Source organism: Sturnira hondurensis, unplaced genomic scaffold, assembly GCF_014824575.4.
Source record: "Sturnira hondurensis isolate 20B ecotype Veracruz unplaced genomic scaffold, ASM1482457v3 Scaffold0022910, whole genome shotgun sequence".
NCBI lineage: Eukaryota > Metazoa > Chordata > Mammalia > Chiroptera > Phyllostomidae > Sturnira > Sturnira hondurensis.
Window position 1 is genome coordinate 5,029,326 of NW_028095541.1, and position 19,849 is coordinate 5,049,174.

Sequence of the window (19,849 nt, forward strand, 5' to 3'; positions counted from 1 at the left end):
GATGGAGTTTATAGGATGTTTTATATATACTATCATGTCACCTGCAAACAATGACAGTTTTGCTTCCCCCTTTTCAATTTGGATGCATTTAGTTCATTTTCTTGTCTGATTGCTGTGACTGGGGCTTCCAATATTATGTTGAATACTAGTAATGAAAGCAGACATCCTTGTCTTGTTCCTGATCTTAGCGGGAAAGCTTTTAGTTTTTGCCCATTGAGTATGAAGTTGGCTGTGGGTCTCTCGTATGTGGCCTTTATTAGGTTGAGGAATGTTCCTTCCATTCCCACTTTGCTGAGTGTTTTAATCACAAGTGGGTGCTATACCTTATCAAATACTTTTTCTGCATCTATAATACGCTTATGTGATTTTTCTATTTTCTTTTGCTTATGTGATGCATTACATTTACTGATTTGCGAATATTGTACCATCCTTGTATCTGTGGGATGAATCCCACCTGGTCATGGTGTATGATGTTTTTAACATATTGCTGGATGTGGTTTGCCAATATTCTGTTGAGGATTTTAGCATCTATGTTCATCAGTTATATTGGCCTGAAGCTTTCTTTCTTTGTTGTGTCTTTATGTAGTTTTGGGATCGGGATGATGCTGGCTTCATAAAACAAATTTGGGAGTCTTCCATCTTCTTGGATTTTTTGGAATAGTCTGTGAAGAATAGGGGTTAGCTCTTCCTTAAATGCTTTGTAGAATTCTCCTGTGAAGCCGTCTTGCCCAGGACTTTTGTGTGTTGGGAGTTTTTTTTATTACTGCTTCAATTTCATCAGTAGTTACTAGTCTGTTCAGGCTTTCTGCTTCTCCTTCATTCAATTTTGGAAGATTATGTTCTTCTAGAAACTTGTCCATTTCACCTAGGTTTTCAAATTTCTTGGCACATAGTTCTTCATAGTAATTTCTTACAGTCTTTTGTATTTTTGTGGTATCAGTTGTAATCTCTCCTCTTTCATTTCTGATTGTGTCTATTTGGGTCCTTTTTTTTCCTGATGAGTCTGCCTTAAGGCTTGTCAATTTTCTTATCTTTTCCAAGAACAAGCTCCTGGATTTATTGATCCTTAGGATTGTGCTTTTAGTCTCTATGTCATTTAATTCTGCTCTGATCTTGGTTATTTCCTTCCTTCTGCTTGCTCTCAGCTCTCTTTGTTTCCTCCAGTTTTTATAGGTGTAGGGTTAGGTTGTTTATTTGAAATGTTCCTGTCTATTTTAGGTAAGTCTGTATTGCTGTGAAATTCCCTCTCAGGACTGGCTTTGCTTTGTCCCATAAGTTTTGGATTGTTGCAAGTTCATTTTCATTTGTTTCCAGAAACTTTTTTATTTCTTCCTCGATCTCATTCTTGACCCATTCATTGTTCAATAGCATACTATTCAATCTCCATGAGTTTTAGCGGGGGTTGAGATAGATTTCTAGTTTCAGTCCCTTGTAGTCAGAGAAAATGCTCTATATGATTTTCATTTTCTTGAATTTGTTGAGGCTTGTCTTGTTTCCTTACATATGATCTATCTTTAAAATGTTCCATGTGCATTTGAAAAGAATGTGTATTTTGTTTCTTTGGGATGAAAGATTCTGTATATCTGTTAGTTAAGTCCATTTCATCTAGGACAGTGCTGCAATATCTTTGTTGATATTTTGTTTGGAAGAGCTGTCCATTTTTAACAATGAAATGTTAAAATCCCCCACTATAATTGTGGTGCTATCAATATCTTTCTTGAAGTCCTCCAAGATTTTCCTTATAAATTTGGTTGCTCCTGTATGGGTGCATATATATTTACAATGTTTATGTTTTCTTGATGGGTTCTTCTTTTGAGTATTATGAAGTGATCTTCTCTTTTTATGGTGCTTGTTTTGAAGTGTATTTTGTCTTGATATGAGTATTGTTACCCCAGCTTTTTTTTTTGTCCATTCACCTGGAATATTTTTTTCCAGCCCTTCACCTTCAGTCTGTGTAGGTCTTTTGTTCTGAGATGGGTCTCATAGACAGCATATGTGTGGGTCATGATTTCTTATCCATTCAGCTATTCTGTGTGTTTTGATTGGAACATTTAATCCATTTACATTTAAGGTTATTATTGATAGGTACTTATTCATTGTCATTTTACTTCCTTTGTACCTGTGCTCCTCTCTCTGTCACCCTTTTTTGTGTCTTTTCTTAAAACAGACCTTTTAATATCTCTTGCAGTGTTGGCTTGATGGAGGAGTATTCTTTGAGCCTTTTTTTGTCCAGGTAGCTCCTTATTTGGCCTCTCGTTTTAATTAAGAGCCTTGATGTATACAAGAATCTTGGTTGCAGGCCTTTTTTTTTTTAATTTCTTGGACTACTTCTTGCCATTGTTTTCTGGCTTATAGTGTTTCTGTTGAGAAAACAGCTGCTAGCCTTATCAGGGCCCTTTGTATGTTACTTCTTGTTTCTTTCTTGCTGCTTTTAAGATCCTCTCTTTGTGTTTAATACTTGGCATTTTAATATGATATGTCTTGGAGTTGGCCTCTTTGGGTTCATCTTGATGGGACTCTGCGCTTTCTGAACTTGCATGGTTTTTCCCTCTCCCGGTTCAGAAAGTTTTCTGTCGTTATTTTTTTCAACAGAATTTCTATCCTTTGTTCCTTTTGTTCTCCTTTTGGTATTTCTGTGATTTGCATGTTTTTGCATTTTATATTATCTTGGAGTTCCCTTAAGCTATATTCATATTTTTTTAGTCTTTTTTCGTGTAGCTGGTCTACCTGGTATTTCTTTCCACCTTGTCTTTCAGCTCACTAATTCGATCCTCTGCTTCATCCCACCTGCTTGTAATTCCTTCTAGTGTGTTTTTTGTTTCAGAAATTGTATTCTTCATTTCTTCTATTGAAATGAAATTTTCTGTTTCCTTTTTCATATGGTTGTAGTTCTCACTCAATTCCTTGTAGTTGTCTGTGAGTTCCTTGAGCATCTTTACAACCATTATTTTGAATTCTGTATTTGATATTTTGCTTACCTCCATTTCATTTAACTCTTTTAGTGGGAGTCTTCCATTCCTTTTGATTGCAGGTTCTTTTTTTGTCTCCCCATTTTAGGTGACTCTGTTTGTTTGTTTCTTCCCTTCCTGATGTTTCACTTTGCTAGCTCTCTGTACGGTGAACTTCTGTGGTAGGAATTCTATGGGATTCAATGGTGTGGTCTCTGATCTCCTTGTCTGGATGCTCTAGGTTTGCCCTTCTGTTTGTGTGGGCTCTCTTGTTGTTGTACTTGGGTTTTTACCTTTTGGTGGTTCCTTTGTTGGTGAATTCCCTCCTCCAGTGAGTATACTGATGTTCACAGCTTCCACCTATTCTTGTATGTGATCAGTGGCAGGGGTTAGGCAAAATGGATTAAGACAGCGGGAGAGTATTCTATGGGATTTAAAGTACCAGCAAATAGAGAAAAGATAGGAGATTCTTTGTATAAATATAGCGTTAACTGATATTTCATTTGGGTGAAATATCAGCCACTATTATAAAGTGGCTAGTATTAACTAGCCACTTTTATAAAGGTGAAAGAGAAATAAGACTCTTCTTAGGGGGGAGGAGGATTGTGAGCTGAATCCAAAAAAAAGATCGCTTGTGCAAGGTTAGATAATGAGATATAGTGAGAGTAAAGGATAGAAAGTAGACATAGTGTACAAGATTATGAGATATAGTGAGAGCGAAGGATAGAAAGTAGGCATAGTTAACGACCACAATAATAAAGCTCAGGGATAAAGTAAATGGGCTAAGATCAGGGAAGGGTGCTATGTAGTATTTACAAATGTGTAAAACAACAAGTATTTACAATAGTACTGGAACAATAATAATATGATGAGAAATACGTGATTTAGATAACGAGTAGAACATGATCAAGAGTAATGTGTTGTTGGAATGTGAGTGAAAGAATGAAAATTAAAATACAATATGAAAGAGAGAATGAGGAAAACCAGTCAAACAATGCAATTAAACAGCATAAAATGAAGAAAACTAAACAGAAAGAAGAGAAATTAAAAAATACTAATAAAATAAAAGAAGTAGAAATAATTTAAAAATAGTAATAATACAAATAAAGAAAATGCTAATTCTATGGGATAGCAAAATGAAACATGTCTCAGTTTCGGGGATTAGCCTTGTGCTCCCCCTTTGGATCTGTCTCTGGACCTTTCACAACTCCACGTCTTATTGTAAGCTTCCTGCTGACTTTAAACCCATTGAGTGAGTTCTGCTAGTCTTCCTGAATGCTACAGGAGGAGAGGGATGGGCTTTGCTTTTCTCCCTTGCTATGGTTTTGCTAGGATAGGGACCAGGTCTAGGCAGCAATATTCACAGTTGCCCAGCCTCCAACGCAGGTCCTCCATGAGCTGCAGGCCCCCACAGTCCATCTGCACCAGGCCTGAACCATTAATTCACCAGTTGCACCAAGGTCCATGCAGTGCTCCTCCTTGCTCTTTATGATCCCTCCGTGGCCAGAACCCACCACAGGCAAGCAGCTCCAGTCATGTGGCACCACTCAGTCCCTGGGCGAGCAGCACGAATCAAGCTCTCACTAGCAGATCAAATCGGCCACAAGGCAAGTAGTGATGCTGCTATCATCCAGAATCAGCAGTAGGGTGAGTGGGGTGATTCACCTGCCTGGCAAACTGTCCAAGTCCCAGAGGGCCCTCAGCTGGATTCCACTATCCTGTGATGGCCCAAGCTAAATGCTGGCACACAGCTCAAATCACCAGCTATGAGCTATTTTATTTTATTTTATTTTATTTTATTTAACTTTTTTTTAATGTAAAAGCCTCGAGTTGAGGCCTGCCTTTCTTAACAAGCGCCCAACTTTTAATACAGCCCAGCTTTCTAACCAGACTGGAGACTATCCAGGTCAGGGTCTGGAACAGCCCAACTCTTCTCCCTTCCCCAGGTATTGCCCAGCTCCCTAATTTTTCCAGCAATGACCTAGCCAGTGTCTACAGTCCCAGTGGGTATGTACCGCCTGTGTGTGTCTCCCACTTTGTTTCTATTCCCCCCAGTGACTTCAAGCAACCAGGTCCTTCCTGGTGCCTGGCTGCCCTCCCTGGTCTGGTATCGGAGGGAGCTGGTGATCTAACTATGTTCTTCAAGTATCCCACAGCAGGTGCCGGGCTGAGGGCCAAGGCAGCCTAGGTCCCTGCTCATACCAGGGACTTTACTCTCCCAACACAATCTCCTCACCGTTTGTTTTTCAATGTCCTCTGCAATTTTTGGCCTCCAAACTTCATATAAGCTGGGATTCCATTGGCTGTTCCCCCTGTTCCTCAGATCAGCTAGGTGTTCCAGCTGGGCTCAGGGAGAACTGGGCTCTGCTCCCACCTACCTCGCTGCCATCTTCTCTCTCCAAGAAAATCTATTTTTAATGAATTTTCCATATATTGTAGTATGTATGTGATTACTTCTGAACCATCTCAACCTTATTTTTCAGTGTTTTTATTTTATGTCTTCTAGGATTAATTTCATACACTGAGTATCTCTTCTTGCTTACAATCCTCACTAGTAAGTATCCACTGTTTTTCTTCAACTATCATGTGGAATTCTCTATTTCTTAAGAAACAGTGTTTTGGAGATTTAGTATTTTATGTCTTTATCATTATAAATATTATTGGTACCTTAGTTTTATATTTAAAAACTTCTCATTGGCAGTCTGCATAATTCCTGATCAGTACTCTTCACATTGTCAATGTTGTGAAAATCAAGGAGAGATAGAGAAACTTCCACAGCTTGGAAGAGACAGGGAGACAACTAAATACAACATGGTTTTCTGTATTTGATCCTAGAATAGGAAAAAGAGCATTAGTAGGAAAACTTGAAACCAAAATAAAGTCTGTAGTTAGGTTAAAAATGCCATACCAGTATTAATTTCTTAGTATTAAGATGTTGGCATTAGAGGAAGTTGGATGAAGAATATATGGGAACCCACCATATTATCTTTACATTTCTGTAAGTCTAAAATTATTTCAAAATAAGTTTTAAAAAAACTCTGAGAAAGGAAAATAAAGAGAAATAAAGGGAAATCAATATGATAATAGCCATGGTCTTATAAGAGTATAAGAAAGCTTAAAAAAATGAAGTTCTCAAATTACAGTTTCTTTGAAGGGCAGCACACTTAATAGCAGAACAGCACATCCATGGAAATGTGCCAGCCTTTGAAAATGATTAACTTAAGAAGAGATTTTTTTTCTGTGTTTAGGCACTTAGTCATATAGGTCTGATGGCTGATTTCAAATTTGAAAATCTTTAAATATGCACATAATTTGCACTTCAAAATATTAATTTTTCTCTTGATTGTAGAACCCCATACTGGGTTTCATGTTGCTTTTAAAATGCTGGATACAGATGGTGATGAGATGGTTGAAAAAAAAGAATTTTTTAAGGTAAGTAGAGTCTAGTTATTTTTGGTTTATCAGCACCTAGAAATTTGTATGATAATTTTACATTTTCATACAATTCAAAATTATATCACTGCTTATAAATCAAATATCAAGAAATCAGTTATATACATTAAAAATACTAAATGTTTTGTATTACAACCTTGAAGAGACAGTTAAGGAACAGAGCATAAGACTTTACAATGAAATTAGCTGAAGCATCTACATTTTTTAGAGTTTTATTTTTATTTTTTAAATGTTTTATTGATTATGCTATTACAGTTGTCCCATTGTCCCCCCTTTTTTGCCCTCCACACTGAGTACCCCCTCCCACCCACATTCTCCCCCTTTAATTCATGTCCATAGGTCATATATGTAAGTTCTTTGGCTTCTACATTTTCTATACTATTCTTATCCTACCCGTCTATCTTCTACCTACCATTTATGCTACTTGTTCTCTGTACATTTTCCCCCTCTCTCCCCCTCCCACTCTCCTGTTGATAACCCTCCATGTGATCTCCATTTCTGTGGTTCTGTTCCTGTCCTACTTGTTTGCTTAATTTGTTTTTGTTTTAGGTTGGGTTGTTAATAACTGTGAGCTTCTTGTCATTTTACTGTTCATATTTTTTATTTTATTTTTTCTTAGATAAGTCCCTTTAACATTTCATATAATAAGTGCTTGGTGATGATGAACTCCTTTAACTAGACCTTATGTGGGAAGCACTTTATCTGCCCTTCCATTCTAAATGATAGCTTTGCTGGATAGAGTCATCTTGGATGTAAGTCCTTGACTTTCATGATTTCAAATACTTGTTTCCAGCCCCTTCTTGCCTGTAAGGTTTCTTTTGAGAAATCAGCTGACAGTCTTATGGGCACTCCTTCATAGGTAGCTGTCTCCTTTTCTCTTGCTGAGTCTATGATTCTCTCCTTCATTTTAATCTTGGGTAATACAATGATGATGTACCTTGGTGTGTTCCTTTTTGGGTCCACCTTCTTTGGAACTCTCTGAGCTTCCTGGACTTCTTGGAAGTCTATTTACTTTGCCAGATTGGGAAAGTTCTCCATTATTTGTTCAGATAAGTTTTCAATTTCTTGCTCTTCCTCTTCTCCTTCTGGCACCCTATGATTCAGATGTTGAAACGTTTAAAGGTATCCAGGAGATTCCTAAGCCTCTTATTTTTTTTGAGTTCTTGTTTCTTCATTCTGTTCTCACCAAGTGTTTCTTTCTTCCTTCTGGTCCACACCATTGATTTGAATTCTGGTTTCCTTCCTCTCACTGTTGGTTCCGTATACATTTTTCCTTATTTCACTTTGTATTGCCTTCATTTTTTCATCTAATTTGCAACCATATTCATCCAATTCCGTGAGCACCTTGATTACCAGTGTTTTGAACTGTACATCTTATAGGTTGGTTATCTCTTTGTCACTTAGTTGTATTTGTTCTGGAGCTTTGATCTGTTCTTTCACTTGGGCCATTTTTTTTGTCTGGGCGCACTTGTTATGTAGTGAGGGGTGGAGCCATATGTGTTCACCAGGACGAGGTAACCCACATTGCTGCGTTGTGACACTGTTTATGGGGGAGGGCTTCAAGAGGGAACAGTGCCCCTTGCTCAGCTCTCTGCCAGTTTTCAGTCACTTCCCTCACTATCCACAGTCAAATTGGGCCCTTCTGGTGATGATTCCCGGTTTGTGTACTTTGTAGGACCCTGTGGGTCTCTCCAACGAACTCTCATGTGAGCCTGGGGTTTCTCCTGCTATATCCTCAACCCCCACAGGTGTTTTCAGTCAGTGGTTTGAGTCTTTATTTCCCCACACTGGAACCCTGGATGACGTAGTCTGTCTCGCTCCCCAGTTGTTCATCTGGGTTCATCTGCACACAAATGTGGGACTGCCCAGTATGCAATCTGCTGCCTCACCAGGACCACCAGCTGCTGCCTTGCCCCAAGTCCTCTCCACCTGGCTGCTCATCTCCACCCCTCCTATGGGTCTGGATGAATGTTTCTTCTTTAATTCCTTGGTTGTCAGACTTCCATACACTTCAGTTTTCTGTCAGTTCTGCGTGTTTTTCATTTTTAAATATGTTGTTTTTCTCCTTTTGGTTCTGGGAGGAGGCACAGTGTGTACCTACACCTCCATCTTGGCCGGAAGTCTGGATTTTATTTTTATGACTTCGGCAAATGATAATACAGTAGAAAGGGCTTCATAGGCCTGTTTAAAAATATTCTTGCACCCCCTCTCAAATAAAGGGATAAGAAAAACAAAAACTTAGATTTTGAAGAAAAATGAGGGAAAATGGAAAAGCCACAGTAGGTATAAATTTGGTGTATATTTTCCAGGAATTTGCTAAGTTTAATATTTGACAGGCTGAAAATATGTTTAAATGAATTTTTCCCAAGACATAACTCCAGGATACCCAACCAGTAAATTTCAGTTCATTCCAGGAAAGTTGATGGTAATTAAAAATACCTCTGCTGTTGGTTATGTTCCAGTTAGGTGTCAATTTTTTAATCTGCTAGAGTATTTCATAGAAAAAAAGTATGTCAGTTCTAGTCAACTATTTTTTTCTTCCAGTCTCCAGTGTACTGGGAAAACACACAGTAAATCTTGTTAAAATTATGTGTAAGTTTCTCCTTTACTGTTCAGTGAAGTGGCCAACAGCCATATGTGGCTATAGAGCCCTTGAATTACAGCTGTGACTGAGAAACTAGAATTTTATTTTAATTAATTTAAATTTAGAAACTGACATTGACTTCAGGTGTTGGGAAATTTTTTAAATAATTTTTTATTTTTCAGCTACATATACATACAATATATTAGTTTCATACAATTAGTCAACATACAATATATTAGTTTCAGGTATACAACATAGTGATTAGACATTTTTATAACTTAAAAAGTGATAACTCCAATAAATCTAGCATTCATCCAACAATACACATAGTTATTACGATATCATTGACCATATCCCCTAAGCTGTATTTTATATCCCCATGCCTTTCGGTCACTACCAATTTGTAATTCTTAATCCCTCCACCTTTCTCACCCAAGACCCCTCCCATCTGGCAACCTCAAAATGTTCTCTGTATCTATGAGTGTGTTTCTCTTCCAATTATTCATTTGTTTTGTTTTTCAGATTCCACATATAAGTGAAATATGGCATTTTTCTTTTTTGTATGACTTATTTCACCCAGCATAATACCCTCTAGGTTCATCCATATTGTTGCAAATGGCAAGATTTCATTTTTTTTATAGCTGAGTCATATTTCATTGTATATACTCACTACTTCTTCATTCATCTGTTGATAGACACTTAGGTACATCCATAACTTGTGTATTGTAAATAATGTAGTAAACACATAGATGTATATGTCTTTTTGAGTTAGTGTTTTGGGTTTCTTCAGATTAATACCCAGAAGTGGAATTATTTGGTCCTTCTTTATCTGTTGTTATAGTTTTTATTTTAAAGTCTATTTTGGGACTTCCAGCCATGATGGAGGCATGGGTGGAAACACTGTGCCTCCTCGCACAACCAAGTTTAAAAACAACAAAGTTTTAGTAACAAAAACACAACCAAACACAGAAAATTGAACTATATGGAAGTCCGACAACAACAAACGTTCAGCCAGACCAGTAAGAGGGGCAGAGCCAGCGACTGGCGGGGCGGGGTTGCACAGGAAAACTCGGCCAGATGGACCCAGGGAACCAGGCGCACAGGCAGTGGTTGGCAGATTCCAGGCTTGGGGTTGCGTGGGACGGGCAGACCCAGTGAGGGCGCAAGGCGGCAGGTTGACCGCGGTCACACATTCGGGCGCAGATAAACCAGGCGAAGGAGCGAGCAGTGAGACGGACCGAGCAAGCCCCAGCAGCAGGAAGCAGCAGAGGGGACCGCCATTGCCCCTCTTGGACCCCGCCCCCACATACAGGGTCACAACCCAGTGACTGAGTTGCCCCGCCCTGGTGAACACCTAGGGCTCTGCCCCTCATATGTTACAGGCGTGAACAGACCAAAACATCATGGCTCAAGAAGAACTCAAAGCCCCAGAGCTGATAACTCTAAGTGAAAAAGAAATAGCCAACCTCTCAGATGCACAGTTCAAAATACTGGTGATCAGGATGCTCACAGAACTGGCTGATTTTAGTCACAAATTAGAGGAACATATGAAGGCCAAACTAAGTGAAATGAAAGGAAATGCACAGGAAACCAATAGTGATGGAAAGGAAACTGGGACTCAAATCAAGGGAGTGGACCAGGAGGAAGAACAAAATGACCAAACAAAAAAGAATGAAGAAACAAGAATTTTAAAAAATGAGGAGAGGCTTAGGAACCTCCAGGACATCTTTAAACGTTTCAACATCCGGATTATAGGGGTACCAGAAGGGGGAAAGAAACAGCCACGAGTGGAAAACTTCTCGGGACAAATAATAAAGGAGAACTTCCCCAATCTGGCAAAAGTAATAGACTTCCAGGAAATCCAGGAAACTCAGAGAGTCCCAAAGAAGTTGGACCCAAGAAGGAACACACCAAGGCACATCAGAATTACATTAGCCAAGATGAAAATGAAGGAGAAAAATCCTATAAGCAGCAAGAGATAAGGGGACAGTCACCTACAAAGGAGCTCCCATCAGACTGTCAGCTGGTTTCTCAAAAGAGACCTTACAGGCAAGAAGGGGCTGGAAAGAAGTATTCCAACTTATGAAATCCAAAGACCTACAGCCAAGACTGCTCTATCCAGCAAAGCTTTCATTTAGAATAGAAGGGCAGGTAAAGTGCTTCTCAGATAAGATCAAATTCAAGGAGTTCATCATCACCAAGCCCTTATTATATGAAATGTTAAAGGGACTTATATAAGAAAAAGAAGATGAAAAATATAAACAGTGAAAGGACAGCAAACTCACAGTTAGTTACTAACAACCACACCTAAAACAAAAGCAAACTAAGAGGACAAGCTAGATCGGGAGTGGAACCATAGAAATGAAGATCACATGGAGGGTTAGCAACAGAGGAGTGGGAGGAGGAGAAGGAGAGAGAATGTACAGAGAATAAGTAGCATAGACAGTAGATAGAAAATTGACAGGGGGAGGGCAAGAATAGTATGGAAAATATAGAATCTAAAGAACTTGAGACGTGAACATAAACTAAAGGGGGAGGAATGGTAGGGGAGGGGTGTGCAAGGTAGAGGGGAATGAAGGGGAGGAAATAGAACAACTGTAATGGCATAATCAATAAAATATATTTTTAAAAAAATAAAGTCTATTTTGTCTGGTATAAGTATTGCTACCACACATTTCTTTTAGTTTTCATTTTCACAAAATATCTTTTTCCATCCCTTTACTTTAATTCTGTATGTCTTTTGATCTGAAGTGAGTCTGTTGTAGACAGCATATGTAAAGGTTTTGTTTTGTTATCCATTCAGCCACCATATCTCTTTTGATTGGAGCATTTAATTCATTTGCAATCAAAGTAATTATTGATAGATATGTATTTATTGCCATTTTATTATTAATATTTTTATCTTTTTTTCTTCTTCTTAAAGAAAAATGGTTAACATTGCTTATAATCCTGGTTCGTTGGTGATGAACTCCTTTAGCTTTTTCTTGTCTGGGAAATTTTTAGGTCCTTGCTTTTCATCACTTTGAATATTTAATGCCAGTCACTTCTAGCCTACAAAGTTTCTCTTAAGAAATGAGCTGACAGTCTATGGGAGCTTTTTTGTCGTTAACTAACTGCTTTTCTCTTGCTGCTTTTAAGATTTTTTGTTTTTAACCTTTAGTATTTTAATTATGATATGTCTTAGTGTGGGCCTCTTTGGGTTCATTTTTGGGGACGACTCTCTGTGCTTCCTGGACTTGAATGCCTGTTTTCTTCACCAGGTTAGGGAAGAAATAGGTTCGCATCATAGGAGTGTGGGAACATTGGTATGTTTGAAGTTAAACTCAGAGGCTCCTTATATAAGCCTCATTGTTTTCATTCTTTTTTCTTTTTGCTGTTCTTATTAGGTGGTTTCTGCTTCCTTATTTTCCAAATCTCTGACTTAACCCTATACTTCATGTCCTCCACTGTTGATTCCCTGTAAATGTGTTCTTTATTTCAATTATTGTATTCTTCATTTCTGACTAGTTCTTTTTTACATTTTCTATCTTCATTTTTGTGTTTTCTGTCTCTTTGTTGAAATTCTAAGTTCCTCTACCTCTTAAGTTCACTGAGTGTCCTTATAAACAGTGTATTGAGCTCTACATCTAGTAGATTGCTTCTCTCCATTTTGTTTAGTTATTTTTATGGAGTTTTCTTCTGTTTTCATTTGGGGCATTTTTCTGGTCTCCTCATTTTGATAGTCTCCCTTTGCTTGTTTCTGTGTATTAAGTAGAGCTGCTCTGTCTCCTCATCTTGGTAGGGTGGCCTTATATAGTAGATGTTCTATGGGGCACAGCCTTCTGTGTCACCCTAGCGGGGCACTCAGGTGAACCTCCATGTGGGCTCACCTTCCTGTTGTAGTTAAGCCTTGTTTGCCACATCAGTGGGAGGTATTTACCCCCAGCCCATCCTCCACTAGGTCTGGCTGCAATCATTATTGAGGACCTGCTGTGCAAAAACCAGCCCACAGAGCAAGACTCACTTCAGCAGTGCTCTGGTGCCCACTGAGTCCTCCTTTGAATATGTAGTTCTTCAACATGGTTAAGTGGTTCTTCTGCATGTTCCAACGTTGTCCACCAGGTACACTGGGGCCTCTGGGGGCTCCCAGGAAGTTCAGGCCAAGGTTAATCACCATCTGTACCCTGCCCAGCCAGCATTAGTTACAAAGCATTCTGTAGGTGGCTGCCACTTGTATTGGGCTTGGAAATGCCTGGAAGAGGCCAAGCAGTGAACCATTCCTAACTGCCACTAGTGCCAGGCCTGGGGCCACTTAGCAAGAGGTATAGGACATGCTGGCGCCAGATGCTGCTCATTTGAAAGGTTTTAGGGAAGTCTTCAGTATCAGCCAGGATAAGCTGTTTGAATGGAAAAGCCACTTGCAATGGTTTGAGTGGGCTCAGTTTTGGTGGTGCAGTGTCTCAGGTTATCAGGGCAGTGAACAATGTCAGTAGGTTGATTGGGACTCAGATATGGTGCCCACTTGCTGGCTGTGTAGGGGAAGGGCTCCGAAAAGGACCAGTGGTGTCTGCCAGAACTTTTGTCTGGGAGAAAGCTGCCCTTCCAGTCCTTACCCAGGTGCCAGACACTTCATTTCCTCCCCATATATCCCTGGTACCTTTCAAACTGTTGCCCCAGCACTGGAGCTCAGAGAGAATGAGTCAGACTAAGTCCGTTGGGCTTCTTAAGTGGAACACCCGGGACTCCAGAAGCCCTCCATCTCACTCAGCAATAATTCCCTCTAGTTTTCACAGCCAGAAGTTATGGTGACTTAATAGCACTAGAACCCTGGGGTGGAGGCTATGTGGGGAGCTGGGACCCCTCGCTCTTCAGGGATACCTTCACAGCTGAGATATCCCTCCCAGTTTTTAACTGCCACACATGGGTTGGAGACCAGACCCTTCTGCTTCTCCTTCCCTCCTACTAGTCTCAAAGTCGCTTCTTCTGTGTATCCATAGTTATAGGACTTCTGTTCAGCTAGATTCAGGCTATTCCCAATGACGGTTCTGTAATTTAGCTATAACTTTGATGTGGTTGTGGGAGGATGTGAGAAATTTCTTGAGCAAAAAATATATTCACAGGGTTCGAATGAGATCAGGTGTTGCTTGTTCAGTATCTCGGGCCCAGAAAGATGAGTTGATGCAGAAGGAAATGACATTGAACTTGAATCAAATTTAGCTGCTTTGATTCAGCGAGCCACAAGTTAGAAAAAGGATATTAGAAAATTTTGGGATGGTGTCTGTGTTTCTGCAAAAGGAACAGTTCAGCAGGTTGATGAATAAGATCTCAATTGTCCAGCTATAGAAACAGCAGGATGCCAAATGATTCCTCACACTTACTTGCAATATTCCTTACATTTATCTGTATAATTTTAAAGATGCAGTAAAAGCTGTGCATTGATTTGAGACTTTTTTCTTCAAGTGATCATTCTTTCCATTTGTCAAATAAACAGTTAAAAATAAAAATAAAAAAATGAAGAGGAGAAACTGGAGGCAAGGAGGCTCCTTAGGCTACACCTGGGACCTGGCTTCCAGGGGATTAAGGAAGTGAGGGAGAGAAGAAGTCAGCCTGACTAGGAGTGTTGGCAGTACTAATTAACAGAAGACTAGTTCCTACTGAGGACTGGCGCATCCAACTTAGGTTACATTATTGAATCTTTACAGCAACCTACAAAATAAGTAGGGGCATCCCTAGTTTAAAGATAATGGCATGATTTGGTTCCAAATCAACCCATTTTTGCAGCCTGCTCTTGCCTCAATATCAGCCTGCCCATTTGAAGGAGAATTCAAAGGAATGGGCTGAAAATGATCGTGACTCTGAGCTTGGAAACATTGACTTGACAAACTGGTAGGCCATCCCTGTAGGGATGACAAGTGTAGCAAGAAGCTGTTTAGAAAATAATAATGTAGCCAGGATCAGGGAGCATTCTGATCATTAATCAAGTAAAGTGATTTAAGCCATGAGAGTATGTGACCTCACAGGGGAGAATGTCAAGTGACCAGGGATAAGACCAGATTCTTGAGATAATTTCATTTAAGAGGCCAAGCTGAGGCTGAGAAGCCCAAGGATGAAGTTGGGGAAAGGAAGGTAGTAAGCCAAGTACCAAAGAAGGGACAGGACAGCCCAGAGGGCGTGGATAGTGAAATCTCAGAAAAAACACAATGAGGTACTGTTTCACATCACCCTCTTAAAGACCAGTCATTAGGATAGAGACTTAGTAGAGAGCCCCTTAAGCTTTGTAGGTGATTGGGAGCTATTACAGAAGCTATTACAGAAGCTATTTCAAAGACTGGTAGGGATCAAGTCAAAAAGGCTGAAAGGAGTGAGCAGGAAGCACAAAATTGATGGCAGTAGATAAGAATTATACTTCTGAGGTGTTTGGTGATTAATTAGATTAGTTTCAGGAAGGAACTATGACTGCACAAGTAGAACCTGTGGAGTTCCAGTGTCATAAATCACAAGGTACCAGTACACTTCACCTCAGTCCACCTCAGCTGCAAGAACAGGAGGTATTTAAGGCTGCTGTTATTAAGGTCGACTGGGGCTCTGACCCCAGTAGAGGTTAGTAAGTATGAAAAGCCTGTGAATTCTCTTTGGGTTAATTAGCTGCTAGAATTGGTTCATTCACTCAGACCTGGATAAATGTCCTGCTTTTATTCCTGGAAGTCACAGGGTATCAGAGCCTGCTATCCACTCATGCCCCAAATCGGAAAGTTGGAAGTCATGTCATGAAGCAGACACAGTAGCACCCCTGGTAACATCACGGGGGCCTTACTCTCCAGGACCAGAGTTGTGGTGCACTGTTTTAATGTGTGATGGTAGCCCAGGGCCAAGTGACAGCCTGCAGAGAAAGGCCACACCAAATGTGAAACTGAAAAAGGCAAGAGATCTATTGTGGTGGACACAGAGCTTCCTCCTGTGTTCCACAGCCTCTGCTCCTAAAACTGTCAGGCACACCTACTTTAAAAATTTCTCAGATACTTTTTTTTTGACAGAATAGTTTAAAATGCTGTATTTATGGAATACATTCTGAAATCTATGATTTTTTTCTTAAATATCTGAAAAATTCTTGGATGATCAAACCCCATGAATCAAGAAAACAAGAAAAAATATGTTGGGATACATCACTGATTTTTCTTTTTAAGTTTAAGGTTCTAAGGGTCAACCATCTAAGCCTATAAGAGGTTCTCTGTGCTGTCCTGTGTGGTTCAATTGGTTGGGTGTCATTCAGCAAAGCAAAGGGTCATCAGTTCAATTCCCAATCAGGGCACATGCTTAGGTTGCAGGTTCAGTGCCCCATCACGACACACATGAGAGACAACTGATGGATGTTTTTGTCACATTGATGTTTCTCTCCCTTTCTTTCTCCCTCCCTTCCCCTCTCTCTAAAAATAAATAAATAAAATCTTTAAAAAAAAACAAAGGTTCTCTGTGCTGATCTTAGAAACAACACTAAAAATGATAACCCATGGACACTGTCAATTTAAAATAGCAGCATAGAGGAGAAAAAGCAGTCTTCACATTGGTTATTCCAATAATTATTTCACATTCATGGTCTTATATTAGGGAACGTGAGTATGTAGCATGTTGTATTTGAAATTTTATTGGAGGAACCAAATAGTTCTTTGCAGATCAGAAAAAAACATATTTAAAAGGCAGCGGGGTGGGGGGTGGTGCAAGGGCGTATCTGAATGTTTCTCCAGTAAATTTTATTCATTGCTCTTTCTGCCATAATTGCCAGAAAAGTAGTAAGATTTACTTTAATACTGAAAACATAGAACAAAGTGATTTGAATAGCAAACACAAAAGTCATGATAAAATATATTAAAATAAAGTCCTATGAAACTGTCCTAAAATCTAAATTGCTTGAGTTTGTTACTTTGGTGTTTTGTGGTACAAACTTTGGTGTTTTGTGTTTTATTCATATCCAAATCCAGAAACTGTGTTGGTAAGTGTATTGCTTTACTTCTTTACCATGAGAATAAGTGTATTAGCAACTATCTGTATATGCTGTTCCCTGCCAGATAGTAATAAACACCAGCAGTGATCAGAGCCTGTAAGAGTTGATCGATTTATATTTACCTTTATATGTGGCACACCTGCTCCTTTGGCATAAATGCCAGAGCTTTAGTATAATTTCTTTAAACAATAGACTGATGAAAAGTCTGTTTACTAGTGCAGATTTCTTCTTGGTGGTCCTTTATTTCACATTGTTCCATACTGGTGGTAAGGACTGTGCTTTTCATACAGCAGTGTTAAGTTCTGCCGTGCGGAATACACCTCCTGGAGCTAATATTAAACAAATACAAAGCCTTCCAGCAGAATTTTTTCTTCTTGATTTTGAAGTACTGTTTTGTGTCAGAATTTAAACTTCAAGATCTGCAAACAAAAATAAGTTAAACCAACCCTACACAGTTTTCTCCATTTTCAGCCTGAAATCGAAAACATGGATCCATGTAAACTTAGGCAGTACTTTTTTAGACATTCAGAATTTGTATTTGATGAATGTGTCCTCCTGCTTCTTTTACCACTTGTGTTTAACCAGTGTACCTTCTTGCTGTTTATCTAAGAGAGCACCCCTGTTTCCACCAGAAATTTAGCTTTCCTCTCTACCTGAAATAATTCTTTTCCACCCTGGCTGGTGTAGCTCAGTCAATTGAGCGCGAGCCTGCAAACCACACAATCGCAGTTCAATTCCCAGTCAGGGCACATGCCTGGGTTGCAGGCCAGTTCCCAGCAGAGGACTCATGAGAGGCAACCATACATTGATATTTCTCTCCTTCCCTTCCCCTCTAAAAAATAATTAATTAATTAATTAATTAATTAATTAAAAAATAAATAATCCTTTTCCCATGCCTTTGGTAGCTTTCAGTCATTCCGATCTCACCCAAATGTCATGTCCACAAAGAGAATTACCCAGAATAAGTCTGGGGTTTTATTTATTTATTTGTTTGTTTTTAGAAAGAGGGGAAGGGAGTAAGAAAGGGAGAGAAACATGAATGTGGAAGAGAAACGATTGGTTGCTTCTTGCACACCTCCAGCTGGGCACCTGGCCCACAACCAAGGCATGTGCCCTGACCAGGACTCAAACAGGTGACCTTCGTATTTGTGGGACAATGCTTAACCCACTGAGCCACACCACTCAGGGCCAGAATAAGCCTATCTTAACAGCAGCATCTCCCCAGCAGTCCTGAATCCTGTCACTCTTCCTTTCTCTTATTTTATTGTAGCTATAGCACTTAATACTATCTAAAATTTCTTATTTGTTCACTTGTTTGTTATCTGTAGCCCATTAAAATATATAAGTGCAGTGAGATCAAGGACGTTGTCTGTCCTTAACCACTGTATTCCCAACACTTAAAACAGCACTTTGGTCACAAAATGGGTACCTAGTATGTTGCTATCATGAATCCACATCATATACAGCTACTTTAGAAAGTGTCTTAGTAGACCAGAAAGACCTTCTGACATAAATGCATAGCTGATCACAAAGTGTTTATAATCTTTCAGATGGATCTTTTACTGCAGAACTAACTATACAGTACCAGAATCTTCATAGTATACTAGAACCTGCTATACCCAACTCCCCGAGTCCAAACTGAAATGTTTTAGGGAAGACTCTGACATGACAAGCTTTATCTGGCACTAAACCCACAGGGTAGATTCAGGGCAGGCCCTTTTCCAAATTCCACACTATGTTAGAATAAGCCAGTGTTATAATAAGCCTCCTAAAAAATTCTTATTTCAGTGGACTAATCCTATTTGCTGTTTTATTTATTTGTAACTATTTGACAATAACCATGTAAAGATTATAACTACTATGTTAAATGTCATTTAATACAAGAAAAATAAGTTTTGATTTTTCTATTAAAAATGTATAATCATTTTATGGATAACATCTATTAATTTTATTTCTTCAATTGTTATACACCTGATAAATTGAACCCTTGTGAACTGTTGGTGGGCTTGTAAGTTGGTGTAGCCATTTTGGAAAACAGTATGGAGGTACTTCCAAAAAGTACCTCCATACTGTTTTTAACATACTTTTTATTCTATTAAAAATAGAATAAAAATTATGTTACGACTCAGCAACTTTTGGGTACTTATCTGAAGAAATCCAAAACACTAATTCAAAAAGACATATGCATCATCCCTGTGTTCACTGCAGCATTATTTTTTTAATCATTTTGTTGTTCAATTACAGTTGTCTGTATTTTCTCTCCACCCCTCCCCCACTACTACAGCATTATTTATAGTAATTAAGATATGAAAGCAACCTAAGTGTCCATCAATCGATGATTGTTTCGAAAAGATGTGAGCCCTGACTCAGTGGGTTGAGCATTATTCTCCAAACCAAAAAGGTCACTGGTTCAATTCCTAGACAGGCCATATGCCTGGGTTGCAGGCTAGGTCCCTGGTTGGGTTACATCTGTGAGAAGTAACCCAATCAGTTGTTTTTCTTGCACATCGATGCTTCTCTCCCTCTTTCTTTCTCCCTTCCTCTTTCTCTAAAAATACATAAAAATAATTTTTTTAAAAATATATGCCACATATATATACAGGGGATTATTTAGAAATATTCAGCCATAAAGAATAATGAAATCTTCCCATTTTCAACAACGTGGATAGACCTGAAGGGTATTATGCTAAATGAAATAAGTCTGACAGAAAGACAAATACCATATGATTTCACTTATAAATAGAATCTAGAATATAAAACAAATGAGCAAACAAAACAGAGCCAACTCATCGATGCAGAGAACAAACGTGGTTGCCAGAAGAACAAGAGTGGGAAGATGGACAAAATATATAACGGAAATCAAGGAATACAAACTTCCTGTTACAA

At 39.0% G+C, this 19,849-nt stretch overlaps 1 protein-coding gene across 4 annotated transcripts in view; it reads left to right on the plus strand.

Moving 5' to 3' along the window:
- MICU2 (mitochondrial calcium uptake 2) overlaps nt 1-19,849 on the plus strand; it is a 97,557-nt gene that overhangs the window by 59,198 nt on the left and 18,510 nt on the right. For all 4 annotated transcript variants that reach the window (XM_037037085.1, XM_037037086.1, XM_037037087.1 and 1 more), the window contains 2 exons: nt 5,455-5,502; nt 6,298-6,380. In XM_037037085.1, the coding sequence (XP_036892980.1) occupies nt 5,455-5,502; nt 6,298-6,380 (131 nt within the window). The remainder of the gene's footprint in view (nt 1-5,454; nt 5,503-6,297; nt 6,381-19,849) is intronic.